General features: G+C 52.5%; 1 protein-coding gene across 3 annotated transcripts in view; it reads left to right on the plus strand.

Annotated features, from left to right (window-relative positions):
* CRAMP1 (cramped chromatin regulator homolog 1) overlaps positions 1 to 18,435 on the plus strand; it is a 64,896-nt gene that overhangs the window by 23,869 nt on the left and 22,592 nt on the right. For all 3 annotated transcript variants that reach the window (XM_046665984.1, XM_046665985.1, XM_046665983.1), the window contains exons 5-8: positions 999 to 1,082; positions 4,530 to 4,578; positions 17,124 to 17,209; positions 17,693 to 17,816. In XM_046665984.1, coding sequence (XP_046521940.1) covers positions 999 to 1,082; positions 4,530 to 4,578; positions 17,124 to 17,209; positions 17,693 to 17,816 — 343 coding nt within the window. The remainder of the gene's footprint in view (positions 1 to 998; positions 1,083 to 4,529; positions 4,579 to 17,123; positions 17,210 to 17,692; positions 17,817 to 18,435) is intronic.

An 18,435-nucleotide genomic window follows, 5' to 3' on the forward strand; every position in this document is an offset into this window, starting at 1 on the left:
ATAATCCAGAAGGTGCCTGGACTGTGCTGCGGCAGGGCTTCCAAATCAGGATCAGGATATGGCTTCAAGAAATAGGAAAACTCAAAGTGACAAAGGCTTCGGCATGTGAGGATTTACTCTGTCCTGGCAAAGATGCCTGCAGGTAGACATTCCGGGGCAGGCCACAGGGGCTCAGGGCCTCCCGTCTCTCTGCTCTGCCATCCTTAGCGCCTCGCTCATGTCCAAGACAGCTCCAGGCAGCTGCCCTGGAGGAGAGAGGGGTGGGCAGAGGGGCACCTTCCTGCCCGAGTCAGTCTATTTAAGGAGCCTTCCAGAAGTCTCCCACAACACTTCTGCTCACACCAAATGCTAGCACTTAGTGATGTGGCCACGTCTAGCTGCAAGGCAGGCTAGGACATGTGCTGTCTTATCTGTCTGCATTGCTCCCCAAATAAAAGAAGGACTGGTTACTAAGGCACAGGGGAGAGTGGGTGTCAGTGGTCGTGAGCATTTGAGCTACCGTTCCTCTTCCATCTGGCCCCACGCTGGGGGTGTGTAGACCAGTGGTCAAAGGAGGCGCCGTAGGGCAGCTTGCCTGGCTCCAGCGCTGGCGGCCTCCCGTGGAGCTTGGGCAGGCTCTGTGTGTGGGTTGAGAGGCTGATGACATTTGGTGATTGTCACACCCCACCTCCGCCCCCATGGGAGCCAGCCCTGCTGGCCTTCCCCTTTTCTCCTCCCGGAGACATTACTCTGCCAGTTAGGACGAATTTTCTAACTGCCCTCCTTTTTCTCATTTAACTTTTTATTTTGAAAATCGCAAAGACAGCGCTGTATTCCCATGCTCTTGGCCGTGTTTGCCCTGATGTTAATATCTGTGGTACCAAGGTGCGGGGATCAAGACCAAAAAAATCAGCTGACTTAAATGTTCCCCCAGCACCATTCTTGTGCGCGTGAGCTGGCCAGCCCCCGAATGTGTGTGTTTTCCCCCTTCTAAAGCCTTATGCTTTCCTTTCTTCCAGTGTTCTCTCGCGGGCTGAAGAAGTCATCCCAGGAGCTGTATGGCCTGATCTGCTACGGCGAGCTGCGGAAGAAGATCGGGGGCTGTGAGTATGAGCTGCCAGTGGCGTCCCAGGGCCGCTCTTGGCTTCATGGGTGACCTGGCCTTCCAAAAGGTGCTCACACTCCTCCCGCAGGGCCTGCTGTCCTGTCACCAGTGGATCTTTGGTCCCAGGGCCTCTTCTGTTTTCCCTCAAGTTTCATCTTGAAAACATTTTAACGTACAGAAAAATTGAAGAAGAATATGCTGCCCACCGTATCCCTCCCTTAGAGTTCCCGGTCGCTAACGCGGGCTACGTTTTGTGTGTGGGCACTCCCTCTCCCCTCTCCACATACTTGCTGTTTTCTTGCTTAGCTGTTCGACTGTACATTGCAGACATCCTGGCACCCCCCTGAATTCCTCAGCCTCTGTCACCTGAGAACGAGGACATTCTCCTGACCAACCACAATCCTATTGCCATACCCAACGCATTTAACACTTAATCAAACAGGTGCCACCCTCTTACCTAATATCCTGCCTGTATTCAGATTTCCCAAAACATCACAACGCGCCAGTTGGGGCACATGTTGAGGATGTTGCCCTGCTCGTAGCTGTGGCATCCCTCAGCCTCTTGACCTAGAAGGGCCTCTCATTTTCATCTCATGACACTGGTACTTTGCAGGGTCCAGGCCTCTCCCTTTGCATTGCTCTGATCCTCTCCTCATGGCTAGCTCCCTGTGGATGGAGGGGATGCCCTGGCCTTCCTGGCACACTGTGCCTGGCACCTCACGCCTCTATCTTGACTCCCCATGTGACCACAAATGAGAGGGAGCACCTGGCCTCTCCAGGCCCCACCTGTCTCATAGGTGGGAGGAGCATACACCCACACATCCACTCCGAGGATTAAATGAGACCACAACACCTAGTGGCCGGGGAAGTCGTCATCTTCCCAGTCGCCTGACACGTCCGTCTCAGCTAAGTGTGCAGCAGGCTAGGGTAGAGGAAGCAGAAGGGTGGGGCGGACAGGCATTTACTGATTGTCTGGGCTGGGAGACCTGCCGTCTCCTGCAACAGGTAAGAATGTCTAAGAGGCTCCAAAGGGGACAGGCGGCCTCTTCCCCGCCCCCATCCTCCCTGCAATTGGAGGATTTCTTTGTAAGCCCCCCGGCTCCTGCTTTGAGTGGTCTGCTTGGGTTGGAGGTCTCAAAGGCCCCATCCCCCTAAAATCTCTGCTTCCTTTGCTCCGTTCTCCTCATTCTCCTCACCCTAAAATGCTTCTGGTCATGGCAGTGTCGTGGGCACTGCCTCCTCTGCCCAGTGCTGTGGCCTACTCTGTCCCTGCCGTGTCCGAGCCTCTCAGGCAAAGCCCTCCCTAGACCATCTTTGACCCCACATGAGTCTTTGGGCTCATTTCTTGTTGGCTCCAAAACAGGCTTCCTGTTGTGCCTGGGGTGTCACCTGGGTCCCTTGACCCAAGGAGCCTGTGCAGCTGGTCTTCAGCCTGTCTTCCTGCTTCCCTCCAGCTCCCCTGCTGCCCCTTGTTCTGCCGATGATACCTAGGAGGTCCCTTTTTGCCTTCCGAAAGTACACGTACACACAGACACCCTCCTTGAGGCCCCACCTGGGCTCTCTGCTTCTGGCGCTGCTTCAGAGCCCTCTGCCCCAATGGGGCTTCTCCCTCTGAGCCCCAACCACTGACCCACATGTCGGGATGCTGTCTGTCATTTTGTGAATCTTTGTGGGGAAGGAGCACGCTTCGACGAGCAGCCTTCCACAGTCCCCTGCACACAGCAGCCTCTGATGACTGCCCAGTGGTGGCTCTTTCTGGGCTGCTCAGAAAAATATGTCTGAGTGCTCAGGTGATCAGAGCATCCTTTTAATTAGTGCACCTTTTCTGAGTGAGGTGTCTAGACACATGCAGATCCTGACACAGTAGACAGTGGAGTCTCTGCTGTATTCCTGGGACTTGCATGTGTTACCTTCTGTCAAGCATTGTAGAAGCTGTGTGAGCCAGGTGTTGTCCCCATATGAAGAAATGGCTGAGGACACTCCATTTGGATGAGAATGCATGAGCATTCAAGTCTCCTTGGCTATTAAGTGACAGATCACACTTTGCCTCCAGGCCTGATTCTTAAACCCAGTGCCTGTTTGTCCACCACAGTGGCCGGTGTCGGGATGGGGTGAGTGGGGGTCCACCACGGGTGTCCTTGGTCCTCACCAGTTTGTTCAGATGGCTTCTTTTCCAAGGGCGGTTCCTTGCACGGTGCCCTGGCTGGTGACTCAAACCCCAAAGTTGTGGCTCCACCCACCCATGCCTTCTGTCTGTCTGTCCATCCAAGGACCAATGGGCCCTTCCCTCCCCTTTTACCTGTTAACTGCTGCTTACCTGTCAGTCTCAGCTCAGATGTCCACCAGGCCCCACAAGGGACCTGGTCTCCGTGTCACCTACTCTCACGGCACTCTAGCCCCTCCCTTCATGCAGCAGTCACATCTGTCACTTGTGTTGACGGGTGCCTGTTTGATTCCTGCCTGTCTGAGGCAGGGCTGTGTCTCACGTTGGGTTTAATGAATGAGTCTGCCCGTCCGCCCTCTCCGCTGCTCTGCCTTCTTTCCCAAAGATCTGTTTCTGGTGGGGACCATTTCCCTGCAGCCTGGGGAACTTCCTTTAGTGCTTGTTGTCATGTGGTTGTGCCCACCATGAATTCTTTTAGTTACTATTTATCTGAAAAGTCTTTATTTTGTCTTTATTCTTAAAAGATATTTTTGCTGGATGTACAATTCTGATGTGACAGTTTTTTCCCTTCATCACTTTAAAGGTGCTGCTCCACTGTCTCTGGCCTGCACTGTTTGTGGTGAGAGGGCACTGGCCACTTGTGTCCTTGTTCTCTCTAGGGGAGTCTTTGCTTTTCTCTGGCTGCTTTTGAGGTTTTGGCTTTGGCTTTGGCTTTGGCTTTTGGCCTGGCCGTTTGTCTGTGGCTTGCTGGTTTTTTTTTTCCTTTCCCCAAACATACAGAAGAGTTCAAAGAATTTGACAGTGAACACCCAAATGCCCACCCCCTAGGTTCTCCCACTGCCTGCTTACCGTGCTTGCTCTCTCGCATGTCCCGAGGTGAGCGATGAACACCAAGAGGGCAGAGGACAGGGGGTTCCAACTGCAAGAGCCCAGCAGGAGCAGCATGTGCAGAGCACGGCGGCTCCCCCAAGAAAGGCTGGGGACAAGTAGAGAGTCAGCATAGCAGGGGTCTGCGAGAGAGCGTTTGGGAGGAGTGATCAGCTGTGCAGAGGCAGGTGGTGGTGCCCCTGAGGAAGTCTGGGTGGGCAGAGGGGACGTGCAGGTGGGGACAGTGCCCTCACATTGTGACACATCGTTTTGACCCTGGGGGAGGGTTTTATTCTGGAGGACCTTGAGTATTCCTTAGGGTGATTTGGATTCTGCATTGAAGATAGTTATTTGGGAATCTTCACCGGTTTCGTTCCTAACTACTTCACGGTCGCATTTTTTTTCCGTTTAAAGGTATGGATGACAAGAACGCGACCAAGTTGAACGAGCTCATTCAGGTGGGGTAAGTAAGAGTTGTGATGGGAGACACCACCTGTCTCTTGTGGACATTGGTGTTTGTCTCTGAAATACGTGCACGTTTCTGCCCTTTTCTCAGTGAGGACCGTTAGATACTGAGCTCCTCGGAGTTAAACCTGCTACCCTCACAGTTCAGCATCTGCCCCAGTAAGAGGTGGCCAGTCCTGGAGAGCCAGTTGACGGGTGCCAAGCCTCTCCCTATCCTTGGGGGGAGGGTGCCCCCGGCCGCCTCCTTCCTACAGGTCTCTGGGCTGGGGTGGCCGTCTCCACGCAGCCGTCACCTTCTCCGTTTCTTGCTCTTCTTCCTCAACCTTTGTGCATTTCATAGTGTTGGTTCTCCTCTTGCTTCTGGAAGACCCTCCCTCCCCGCCTTCCTGTTGCATTTTCTCTGGTCTTCGTCCTCTGTCTTTTCTGATGGCTTTTCCTGCCTCCTCTTCCCATCACCCCTTCCTGTGCCCACTGAGGCTCCATGCCCCTGGAGGCGAAGCCGAGTCTGACTCTTTTCTCCCCTCACTCTCACGGCCTCCAAGAGCTCAAGGTTTTCCTGCTTACACAAAACTGCCAGGGACGCCTGCTCAGCCCCTCCTGCTGTGACACTTTCTGCTCCAGAGACACCATACCAGGGACTTGGCTGAATGAAGGAGCCACCCCACCCAGTGGCATTTTGGTTCGCCCATTGACCCCAATTTTGGAGTTGGCCTTCGAGCCCTCCTTCACCCCGACAGCCCCGCCAGTTGTTGCCCGGCCCCCAGCCAGGTGTCTGGCTCTGAGCTGCTCTCCCGCTCCTGTAACTGCCCCGGCCTTCTCTCCTTGTGCTCTACCTTCTCTCCTCTTGTGCACCCCTCTCGACGCCATCCTGGCGTCCCTGCACACTCTCTTTTGGTGCTTTTAACTCTCACTGGGGCCTCTGTTACCCTTTCTGGGTGAAGGATCACAGATCTAACTTGTCCCTCATTTCTGTGCCTTGGTTTATAAATCCTGTTAGGTCGCAGACGTGTCCTGGGTCCCAGCTGGAAACCTCTAGCATCTCTTCCTGGGAAGGATGCCCTTGACCTCACACGCTCAGGGTCCCTCACTCAGCTGCCTGTCGCTGCCCTCTCCAGGCTGGTGGAAGCTCTGTGGACGGGCCTGTCCCATTCTGGGTGTGCCTCTCTCGGCCCCGCGGCCCATTTCCCTCATTCATAGCTGCTCGAGCTCAGTCCTGCAGCCTCGCTGCTGCCCTGCATTCCAGGGCATAGCACAGCCCTGACTGTCCCCTCTTCTATGGTCTGGGTTCTATGTGTGTGAATTCTCCTTCCCTCTCACTCCACCAGAGCTTCTGTGGTCCCACCCAGACCTCTCTGCCCCCTGTCTTAGATGCACCCACCCGGCATGCCAGACCCCTGTGTGTCAAGGTCCAGCCATCCTGTCGGTCGAGCTGTCCCCTGGCATAGTCTCACTGACCCCTGCTGCATCTGCAGGATGGCACCCTCGTGCCCCTCTGGTAGCTTTTCTCCTTCCGCCTGGTGTCATGTGGCCTGCGAGCCCCTGTCCCTCCAGCGTGAGCACCTGCCAGGCTGGGCTGGCTGTGCGCGTTTCTGCTTTGGCCAGCCCAGCATCTGCCCTGACAGATGCTCGTGCTGGATTCTCAAGGCTTTCTTTCTATGAACTGCCACCAGTTTAGAGCCAAGCCTGATAGTGCCCAGGGTACACATATCAGTGCCGTGCGAAAGAACAGCGATTGACCCCAGCTGCCAGGGAGTGTGGGCAGCCTTGAAAGCTGGTATCCATGGGAACATGGAGCCTCTGGACATGTGTGGAATATGGTCAAAGGCAAGTGGGAGAGAGGCCGCAGGACGCGGCATTGTGGGTCATTCGTTACCCTCATTCACCTGTTGTAGCTTTGGTGGCCCACCTGGGCCCCTATGCTCTCACCTGCCCGCCCACACTCACACCTGCCCCCCCACACTCCCACCTGCTCCTCTCACACCTGCTCCCCTGACACTCATACCTGCCCCCCCACACTCACACCTGCTCCCCGATGCTCACACCTGCCCCCCCCGCTCACACCTGTTCCTCCCACACTAACACTTGCCCCCCCATGCTCATACTTGCCCTCCCCACTCATATCTGCTCCCCTGCGCTCATATCTGCTCCCCTCAAGCTTACACCTGCTCCCACACGCTCACACCTGCCCCAAGCCCATCAGGCAGAGGCTGCGTTTGCTCTGGGATGTGGGATCTTTGGGCAGTGTTGTGTGCCTCTGAGGAACCTTGTGAAAAAGGCGGAAGAGCTTTGGCTGAGGTAGTTCCTGGCACTACTGTCTCAGCAGCAGGCCAGGGAGTTGCCCCAGGAGGGAGAGCCCTTCCCCTGTGATGTGATTTTGGGGGCAAATCACACATCACCTTTTGTTTCAGTTGCTGCACATTCATTGGTTGAGCCGGTGTTCCTGGCTCTTTGCTTTGTGCTCACGGGCATTTGGGGCTGGTTTGATGAAAAGCAGTGAGTGTGCTTGGCTGTGTCTTAGTTGTGACTGGAGCCGGCCCAGGGAGGAGGTGTCCTGCAGGAGCATGTGGGGACCGTCCTGGGTTCTGGAGGGACACGCATGCCTGGTGCCTCCCAACCGCTCGGCCCGTGAGAAGGCGGGTTCTGATGAGTTTGTAAATGGCCAGGGGCGCAGTTTTAGGAGCTCCTGGAGGTGGGAGAGCCCCAAGGCTCCGAGCTGAAAGTCTGAAGCTGCAGAGAAGCCCAGGAGTAGAGCTGACGACTCAGTGTTGGCAGGAAACCGTCTCAGCCAGGCCCCGGGGTGAGACGGCGGTCAGGATGGTTCAGAACAAGCACGTTCAGGACGGGTCTGCATCCCTTGTGTGCTTTGAATCCTCGTCTAGTAACATAGTATTAGGTTATAACCTAAGTAAAAAATAAATATCCATGAGTCCATGCTGATATAATCAATGATTGAATAAATAAGTAAACGGGGGAGTAGAGGCAAATCTGTGCAGAATTCCACATAATTTACGTACTCTGCCCTCGAGGGGTCGCATGACTCCCCTCCCCCAGGTGTGGGCTGCGAGCAGTGACTTCCTTCTAAAGAGGAGGATGTGGGAAGAAGGGGAAGGAGCCACACAGCGGAGCAACCTGACGGACACGACCTCAGCCAAGCGTCAAGGTCGCAGGTGACCGACGTAGTTCAGATTGATGGCTTGGAAAGGCAGCACTGTAAAGATGTCTGCGCTGCCTAAATTAATGGTAGACAGATGCAGCTGCAGTCAGAATCACAGTACAATGTCTCTGAACGTTAAATTGAAGCATAACGAACCTGCAGGAAAACGTACAGACCCTGAGTGGAGAGCTCCATGAGTTTTCACCAAATGGTCCCACCCAGATCAAGAAATGGGTAAGTGTTGAAGCCACCAGCCTTTGCAGAAGTGCCTCCTTGCACCACTTCTGGCCACTTCCACCCAACTTGGCTCAGAATAAGAAGAAAGTCAAATTAAAACAACATCATTTTTCACGACTGTAGATGGGGAGGTCTCAGATCATTGTCGGTGATCAGGTTTGCAAATAACAGGAACAGAGTGTGAATTTGTAACTCATCCCACCTTCAAGTGAGTGTCCTCCAACCCACCAATTTCACTTCTAGGAAATAATTAGGTCAACGATGGGCCACCCTTGTGAGGATGTACGTTGAGACGCTGCTCCTAGTAGCAAAGGGGCGTCGCAGAGTGAGGAGCTGGCTCCAGGGCGGATGTGGAAGGTCTCCGTTGTTTCTAAAAGCGAGGCACAGCATGCGTGGGGGGCTGTGTGGGCCCAGCAGAGAGTCTGGACACGTAACCCCCACCTCATCCCAGAACTCTCTTGGGGTGGTGGGTGCATAGGGCACCCTCACTTTCTACTTCATACATATTTTTTCTTACTTGAATATTTAAGAAGAATGTACTTTTGTCTGATCAGAAAAGAAAAATTCCGTATTGGGGAAAGATGTTCCTTTTTATTAGTTTTAAACTGGTATGATTAAGTTTTCTCTGTGGGAATATATGTATGAAAATGCATTTATCTGTATTTCTGGCAACAAAAATAGAATGCACGGGGCTTAAGCCTTGGTTGGGCCCGCCATGAGTGGGTGCTCTTGCCACCTGGTAGCAAAACTCTCTAGGAGCTTTCGGAGGGTTGTGGCGTGAGGGGGACCCTCCCCCAGTGCTGGCCTGGAGACCACAGGGGTCAAGGAGGGGTGGGAGCTGGTTCTAGTGCCGAGCCCGTGAGGCCCTGGGCCCAAGGATTATGCAGCTGAGGACTCGGCTCCCTCGGCTTCTGCTCCCTGTTCCCTGCTCCTTCCTCCAGGCCCCGTCGCTCTCTGATGTGGGGGGCTCAGTAGAGCTGCCAAAACTCAGCTGTGGGCAGCAGGCTGCAGCCTCACTGGGACAGCAGCCGCTCAGGAGGGGCGGGGCATTTAGTCACCCCTGAGTGACAAGCTCCCCCTTCTGCTGAGACTCAGAGCGCAGTCTGGCTGTCATGAGTCCTTCATGTGTGACTTGTCAGCACAGCGCTCCCCCCAGTGCTGTGGGTGCTCGCTCCTCCCAGCCCGTAGCTCTGGAAAGGTGTCCGCTCGGCCCCTGGCCTCGAGCACTTGGGCCAGGCCCTGCCCAGGGCTTGCTCAGTTGGGGCTCCAGGGACCCTCTGACAGATCTCGGACAGAGAAATGTTGATGCCAAGTGCCACCTGCTCCTCCTTTGCTCTGTCAGATGAGTGCCATACACAAAACCCTTTTGCATCTAAGAAGTAAGACGGCCGCTCTTTATCTCAGAAAACTTTTCCATGAGAGAGTTCAAATGTCAGAAAGGTTAAACGAATAGTACTGTGGACAGCTTTTTGCCCTTCACCTGGATTTACCAGTGGAAGCGCCGTCCCAAGTATGCGCTCACTTGCACCAGCCGTCGTCGGACGGAGAGGGCCATCGTATGTGTGTGCACATGCACGTGCGAGTGTGCAGGCGCATGTGTGTGATGTACTTGCTCTGTGGTGCTTTAGTTTCTCCTTCGCCCCTGCTAGACTGTGGACCTGTCTGTGGTCCGCGGTGCACACACTCTCAGTGAATGGTTTTGAGCAGGCACCTTTAGTATGTGCGTGTGGATTGCAGTGTCTAGTATATTCAACAAGACAAAACTTGGAGGCTGCACACAGAAAGTCACTGGACCTTTCTCCCTGCCTCCCAGCAGGGGTGCAGCCCACCAGGGTGACCGTGGTACCGAGGGCAGACGTGTGTTTGAATTCAGGCTTCAGCACTTAGGGGCTGGGTGGCCTGGGATGTGGGACCTGGCTTTTGCGGGTTTGTAGTCGCAGTGTGAGATTGAGGCTGGCCGCGTTGCCCTTACAGAGTAGCTGTGAGGTAAATAAGACAGAGTATGTGACAGGCAGGCCCAGTTCTGAGGGAGCCAGGGCTGAGGACGTATGGTTTCCCATGGCATACGCTCATGCTGCCCAGTGTGCCGTGGGCGGGGGGGAGCTGGTTTAAGAAGAGATTCCTTCTAATCACACGAAACGCTCACATCCGAATCAAGGAACTTAGTCTAGATTGAAAGAAACTGAGGACACATGACAGCCGAATGCAGGGATAAGCCTTGGTTAGATCCTGGATCTTTAAAAAAAGAAAGAAAGAAACAGTTATAAAGGGTATTAAAGGGACAACTGGGGAAATTTGCTTACGGACTTCACGATAGAGAAAGTGTTGGATCAAGGTTCAGTTTCTCCAGTAAGGTGGGGTCGTGGTCCATAGGAGGGCAGGAGATGCATGCCACAGCCCCCGGAGGTGACACGTTCTCTTGTCTGGAAGTGGCTCAGGTGGTTTGGCAAAGTGAAGGGCTAGGAGCAGGCTTGGGTCTTGGTTGTGTCCTTCATGGCCAACATGGTCCTTGGCACATGGGGGTGGCCCTGAGTTCCACATACTTGTGAACAATAGACTTGTGGGTGACAACATTTAGAACATGCCATGAAGGTAGCCATCACGTTGGTGCTATTTACAGATGTGCCGTCCACGATTCCACCAGGACCAGTGGGAAATGGAAGTGCAGCCTCCCCGTCTCCCTGGCTCCTCTGGCTCCTGTTGGTGAATTGCTGGCAGGTGGTAACCCTATTTGGGTTCTGGTCGCTGTGGTCTGCTCCACTCCCCATGTGCAGGGGTCACCGAAATGACATCAAGGGCATCCTGGAAGGTGGGCCTGTCAGCAAGGTGAAGATGATTAGTTGTTCTTTTTCTTGGAGGCCAGTATTGAGACAGCTCCCATGGCCCTGGTACAGTAACTAGTGAAAAAGACTGAGGTGGCTAAGGGAAGCAGGTGTCAGCGTAGGCAGGGCCAGGGGAGCATTTGCTCGTGTAACAAGGATTTCAGCAAATGGTGAGTGAAGTCAGCACCGACTCTTGGACAGAGTGTGCAGTGAGCCAACTGTTAGGAACCCGTCATGGGGCCTCACCTGCTCACCTGGCTGCTCTGGGCTCGGCTGCCTCACCTGTTACATTATCCTCTCAGAGAGGTGCTGAGAGGCTTGAGAAAAGATTTGAGGCAGCAAGAGGTGCTGTGACAGCTCAGTGAAAAGATTTCTCTCCATGGCCATGGAGAGATCTGAGGCAGAAAGCTTGCGGCATAGCATGTTCATTCGTAAGTTCTAGAAGGACCCGAGTGCCCCCATGTGCCAGGCACAAGAATGGGCACTGGATATAGGTCGGTGGTAAAGCTGTGGCATGGCAGCTAATGCAAGTCAGTTGAACAGAGGTCATCTTTTTCGTGTGTGTGTGGGGGGGGAGCACGTACACTGTAAGTGTGATGAGTGTGATGATGGGACTAACGGTGCAGATGCTGCAAGTAATGGGAAGGGAACCTACATCGAGCGTCCAGGGAAGCCTTTCAGGAGGTGATGGCGTTTAGGCTAAGGTCTTGAAGGAGGTGAACCGGGGTGGCACAGAGTGGTAGGTGGGGCCAGGCCAGCAAACGGAAGGTACAAGGCAACAGTTGGGCTTGTGGGAGGAACCAAGGGATCGAGGTGGCTGGAGTGTCAGGGTCTGTAGGGGGAGTAGAAGAGCTGGGATGGTCAGGCCAGGCCCCTCGGTGCAGGCTGCATAGGAATCTGGGTGGTCTTTACAGAGTCTCGAGAAGCAGGAGGGTCCTCCGATCTGGGTGAAAGCATTTCTCTTGTTCCATGTGGACAGATTTGGCAGGGGGATACTCACATTGTTTTAAATTTCTAATATTTTTATTTTAGTTGTCTTTCAGTTGTGATGGCTTTATTTCTTTTTATTGAGGTAACACTGGTTTATAGCATTATATACATTTCAGGTGCACATCATTATATTTTGATTTCTGTGTAGATCACATCATGTTCACACCCAGAGACTACCATCCATCACCACACACAGGTGCCTAGTCAACCCTGTCATCCTCCTCCCTCCACATTTCCCCTCTGGTAGCCACCAACCTAATCCCTGTCTCTGTGTGTTTGTACATTTCTAATGTGTTAATGTGTATCCTTTTTGCCTTTTGGTGTACAGTTCTGAGAGTTTTTTTTTTTAACAGACTTTATTTTTTAGAGCTATGTTAGGTTTACAGGAGAATTGAGTAGTGAGTACAGAGGTTTCCCACATACCCCCTTCCTCTGTACACTTTCTCCTCATCATGACTATCTTGCATTAGATGATACATTTGTTACAATTGAGGAACCAACACTGATACATTATTATCCACTCAAGTCCATGGTTTGTTTAGGGTTCACTCTTGGTGTGTACATTCTGTGGGTTTTCACAAATACATAATGACCTGTGTCCACCATTACAGATCCTGCAGAATAGTGTCACTGCCCCAGAAATCCCCTGCTCCACGATTCATCCCTCTCTCCCCCGACTGCTGGCGGCCTCGAGTCTTGTACTGTCTCTATAGCTGCCTTTTCCAGAATGTCATTGAGTTGGCATCCTACAGCTGGGAGCCTTTTCAGACCAGCTTCTTTTGCTTGCAGTTCTGAGTTCTAACAAGTGTACAGAGTTGTGTATCACCCCAGTCAAGATGCAGAACGCTTCCATCACCCCTGGACTCGCTCGTGCTGCCCCTGTGTAGTCACCCCTGCCCAGTGCCCAGCCCCAGCAACCCCTGAGCCGCTCTCTGCCCCCTGTAGTTCTGCCTTTCCCAGAGTGTTATCTAAACCATTTGTGGCCTTCTGAGGTCGGCATCCTCCGCTCAGCAGTGTACACCTGAGATCCATGCACATGGCTGTGTGAATCCACAGTTCATGCCTTTTCCTGCAGAGGAGTGTCCCTGTGCCTCCAGATTTTTGTTTCATTTCACCTGGGCAAATCCCCAGGAGGAGGAGATGGTCGGTGTGTCCCTGACTCCATAGGGAGCTGCCAAGCTGCCTTCCAGGCAGGGCCGGTCGCTCCCCGCAGGCCTCACCTTGGTCTTCAGTTTGTCCGTCCTGCTGGGCCGCCATGGTGGATGTGAAGTGCTGTCTCGTTGTGGTTTTGATTTGCGTTTCCCTCATGACTAATGATGTTGAACATCTTTCTTGTGCATATTTACCATCGGTATATCTTTTTTGGTCAAGTGCCTATTCAAATTTTGTGCCCTTTGCTTATTATTCTAGACACAAGTGGTTTGTCAGACAGGTGATTTACAAATATTTCCTCCCGGTCTGTGACTTGTCTTGTCCCTCTCTTTAGTGGTGTCTTTCATAGGGCAGAAGTTTTTAGCTTTGATGAAGTCCAGTTTGTCATCTTTTTCTTTTATGGGTTGTACTTTCAGTGTTATATCTAAAAACTCTTTGCTTAACCCCAAGGTCACAAAGATGTTCTCTTATGTTTTCTTCTAGAAGTTTTGTCCTTTAACTTGAATCCATGACCGTTTTGAGTTAGTTTTTGTGAATGGTGTGCAGTTCACACTGAGGTTCCTTTTCCTGGCCCGTGGGTGTCCGGTTCTCCCAGCGCCATCTGTTGCCAGGACCGTCCTTCCTCCATTGGCTGCTTTTGCACCATTGCCTAAGGTCAATTAGCTATACTCAGTGGCTCTATTTCTGGACTTTCCGTTCTGTTCCATTGATTTATTTTTCCATTCTTTCCCCAACAGACACCAGTTTTTAAGAAGAAAGCAAAAGCCTGTGAAGGTGAAACAGTTAGGGGGAAAATTAGTAAGATGCCTATAGGAAACTACTCCTTGATTTAAGACCGAAAAACGTTGAACATTTAACTAACTTCCCATCCATGCTTCTCATGTAGACCTTTTTCAACTAACTGTGAATCTCTTTTTGTTATAAAGTTGTACGGTTAGATTAAGGAGTAAATGAACTGAGAAAAGCTTTAAAATTAAATCTTATTATGTTGGTCACAGACCCAGCAGAACGTAGCACATGCTTATTAGATTTATCAAGTAACTTTGTGGAGAAGAAAATAAATCTCTTATCAGAAAAGAAAGCCAGACCCCCGAGCACATGGAGGAATTACTCTGTTGCCTGTTTTGTCAAAGTGACACGCAGCAGAGGCTCAGCTAGAAGCCTCTGTGTTGTTGTGGTCCATCAGAGCTCAAGTGATGGTCTTTCTACAGACGGGACCTCTTAAACCCCTATGCCCTGGGGAAGCCCTGGCCCTGCCTGACTTTCAGCTTCAGTGCCAGTGTGGAGACACCCATGTCCCGGGGGGCCCGGGCCTGAGAGGCCTTCTCCCTGCAAGCTTGAGCATCACGCTCTACCTTGTGCAGGCTCCAGCCTGAGGCTGCTGATGGGGCTTCTGCTGGAGAGAGAAGGAAAGGGATTGTCATCTCAGAATGGTGACCTAGTCATAAAAAAAGGGGTTACGCAATTTCACTTTAAAAAAAAAGGAGGGGCCGGCCCCATGGCTGAGTGGTTAAGTTCCCCTGCTCCCCTTCACCGGCCCAGGGTTTCACCGGTTCGAATCCTGGGCGCGGACATGGCACTACTCATCAAGCCATGCTGAGGCGGCATCCCACATGCCACAACTGGAAGGACCTACAACTAAAAGAAATACATGGCTATGTTCTAGGGGGCTTTGGGGAGGGAAAAAAAAAAGGAAGTCACAAAATAGCAGTTTAACGGAAAATGCGATCGTCCTACCCACAGGTGCCATGTGACAGGGCTCCTCCCACTCTTTGGGTCATGCTGGCTGCCCTTGTGTTTTGTTGGAGCAGATGGAACCAAAGGCGATGAGCAGGAAGTCCACCTGTTCCCAGAGCCTGTCACTGGTGATGTTGTTTAAGAATGGACTCAGTGCTGAATTACTGCTTTTCTAAAATGTCCCTCCCAGTCCCCTCCTGCAGTCTGCTCCAGCATCGTCGGTACATGCCGAGGAGCACTTTGCTGCCCCTACTTCCCCTGGGTTAAGGTGGTTAAGACTCAAGCATTTGGTCTCAGTAGACCATCTAGTTCCATGCAGACTCTTATCCTCTGTGAATCACCCCTTCTGACAGAATGGAGGGGGAGCTGGCTTCCTGGGGTCTTCTTGCCTCTTTAGCCAGGCTCCCCACATCTCACTTCTGCTCCATGGTCTCCTGTGTTTGATTCCCAGCACAGAAAGGGCTCAGTTGGTACTTGGGTGGGTGGGTGGATGGATGGATGGATGGATGGATGGAAGGGCGGATGGATGGGTGGACGGATGAGTAGATGGATGGGTGGTTGGATAGGTCGATGGATGGGTGGGTGGATGGACAGAAGGAACTGCAGCTGCCACAGATGAGTTGTGCTGGAATCCTTCTTGAGCCTTCTGTACTGACTGTACCCAGCTGTTAGTCCTGTCCCCCGTAAGACCTCCCTGTTTGAATTGTAAACACTTGCTTAAAGCCCTACAGGCTTTGGGGGCGATATTAAAATCCGCTGCTTAGGAAATTGAGACCATGGGGCTGAAATTAGAGCTGTTCCCTTCTAGGAAGGAGGGGTGTGCAGCTTTGTTTTCTGAGCTGGAAGCTGTGGAGGTCACTCTTCTGTCTGCCGGGCGCCGACTGGCTTCTCCATCATGTGCATGCACTCGAGACTGCTTGTGTTAGTCAGCATCGGGAGTTGTCGAGAGAGTCCCTCCTCTGCAGTGTTCCATTTGAGACCATTGCTTGCATTCTGATCTCCGATTTTAGGCAATGTTATTGTAGAATAACACTTTTTAAAAGTATACGAGTTATATATGAATGCATTCTTATAAACATGTCGAACAATACAAATGTGTGTAAAACGTAAGACCCCCAGCCATCCTGTCCACCCCAGCCCACCCTCCTTCCCCAAAATAACCACTTGCATGTGTATTCTTAGGGGATTTATGTGCATAAATGTGCAGATACAAATCTAAATACATACAGATGTAAATATGTGTATTTTTTCATATCTGCAGAATCACACCATGTACATTCTGTAACCTTTTTCACTGAATGTTTTTAGAAAGTGAGTAGTAAGCACAGAAGCAGTTGTCTCACCGAAGAACTCACGGCTAAGGGTCAGTCAGTCAGAAAAGTTGTCTGAAACAGTCGTAAAAATCATATCCACGGACCTTAAACCTTCCGTAAAACACAAACCTGCAGCTGTTCACCGACCATCGGGTGGCTGGCCAAGGCCTTTCTTTGCTTGGGGTTCACTCCTCAGCGTTCTGTGTTTTTTTATCTCAGAAGCTCTGGCATCATGCATCATTGCGATCTCCCCTTCTCAAGCGGAGCAGGAACGCAGGGGCCCACAGCAGGGGGCCTGCAGGGTTCTTCCAGGTCGCCCCAGTCTTTCCACTGTCTTGCCCACACTTAATATGACTGCCATTTTTTAACACAACCTACCTTTATTGAGTATATTTCTAAAGCATTTCAAGTGTGTATTTTAGAAGGAACTTTTTTTGAAGCTTTTGTATTCATTTCATTAGCTACGTAGTATTTATATAATTCTAGTATTGTATAAATTGGTGCCACAGCAGTATTCAGATGGAATGTCCACTGCAGCTGTGACAGACAGATTTGGGGCAGGCCTCACCTGCAGGTCAGTCGTGGGGAGCACAAGAACATGGACCCCCATGCCCACTGGCTGTGAGTGCCCCATAGTCCCAGCCCCGCTTGTGTTGTTTACTGAGGGACTGGGGGTCGCTGACATGGAGAGGCAGTCACCCACAGGTGGGTTGAGAGCTTTGACTTTCCAGGGGCCCTGAGGAGGAGAAGGAGAGAAGGGTGGGCCGTGTGACAGGGGCTCCAGTGCCCTGGCCCTTCCAGGGAATGGCACAGCAGCTGGTGCAGTGCCCGTCACCAGGAAGGAGGGTAGAGCATGTTCCCTTTGCATGTGAGGTGTGGTCGGGAAATGAGTGGGATATCCAGAGTCACAGCGATGTCTCTGTTAGGCTCATCTTCCCGCTGTCCTGGGAGCTCCATGGGACGGTGTGGGGGTCCCTGGCCAGGCTGAGAGTGAACCCTGGAGACCAGGGTGGGTGCTCAGCCAGGCCCTCGCCACTCTGAGCTCCGTGTGTGTGGACAGGCTGGCTCTGCGTACTGTGCTGGGCAGGGAGCACCTGGTCATTTAGAGGCCTCAGTGCATCTTTAAAACTCTTCCCAGGGCCACCACGGTACGCTACAAAGGGAGAAACCTGCGGATCAAAGCCCCCATGTGCCGAGCCCTGAAGAAGCTCTGTGACCCAGATGGTAAGTACCAGTGGGCTGGGTGGGCTCCGGGGGGCACTCTGTTCTGGGCTCCATTTAGCGATGGATAGGCTGAGCTGGAAATGTCTCTGCTGCAGTGGCTCTGTGTCCAAGCCTGCTGAGTCCCCTGGGCAGCTCCTGGGTTCAGAACTGCTTGTCACAGCAATGTGTCCGCTCTGTAAATCAAGTTGAGCTTAGAAGACACAGCAGTGTTCAGACAGAGTGTCAGCTGGTGTCAGGAGCGAGTCTCTCATGGCCTTTCGTGGCTTGGCGTGTGGCCCTGGCTTTGCAGATGCAGGAGCAGCCACGTTGGCGTCCCCCTTTTAGAGCGGGAGCCTCACCGGGCTTCTCCGCCAGCCTTGCTTTCACTCACAAGGCCGTGTGCCCACAGCTCCTCTTGGGTTCTGTTAGTTGTCTGGGCCGTTGCTTTGTGTTCTGCATCACAGTCCATCTGTGCTAGGCTCTCACGGCTCTTTCCTGTCATAGGCTTGAGTGACGAAGAGGACCAGAAACCAGTGCGCCTGCCCCTGAAAGTCCCAGTAGAGCTGCAGCCGCGGAACAACCATGCCTGGGCCCGAGTGCAGAGGCTGGCCCAGAACCCGAGGCTCAGGTAACCTGGCCCTCAGCATGTGCGGGGCAGCCAGCCGCAAAGGACAAGCAGCGGATTCACCCCAGTGCTCTGACATCACCTGAGCATGGCGGTGGGGTGACGCACTGCCATCAGGGTCCTAAGACTTTGGGGGCCCTGGAAGCACGGAGTGATGGTTCCCCATCTGCGCCAGGATCTCGCAGGCTGAGGGCGGGATGTGAAAGAACGTCGTGGTTAGCAGGTTGATGGCTACAGAATCTGTCACCCTAAGCCCTTTTCCATTCCTCTCTTACTGTCTCCCTGAGAGTTTGTGTCTGATTTATGGGCACGGCACCACTGTGGATGTGGATCATTTTCCATTTACACATTTTTTTTGACTGAGGTAAAATTCACATTACATAGAATTAATCACTAGCCATTTTAAGGTGTCTGATACAGGGGCATTGGGTACCTTCACAGTGTTGTGCAACCATTGCCTCTGTCTAGTTCCAGAACATTTTCATCACCCCAAAAGGAAACCCCATACCCACTAAACAGTTGCCCCCCACCCCCTCTGCTGAGCAACCACCAATCACCTTTCTGTCTGTGGATTTGCCGGTTCTGGACATTTCACGTAAACAGGATCCAACACTATGTGGTC

Source organism: Equus quagga, chromosome 7, assembly GCF_021613505.1.
Source record: "Equus quagga isolate Etosha38 chromosome 7, UCLA_HA_Equagga_1.0, whole genome shotgun sequence".
Lineage (NCBI taxonomy): Eukaryota > Metazoa > Chordata > Mammalia > Perissodactyla > Equidae > Equus > Equus quagga.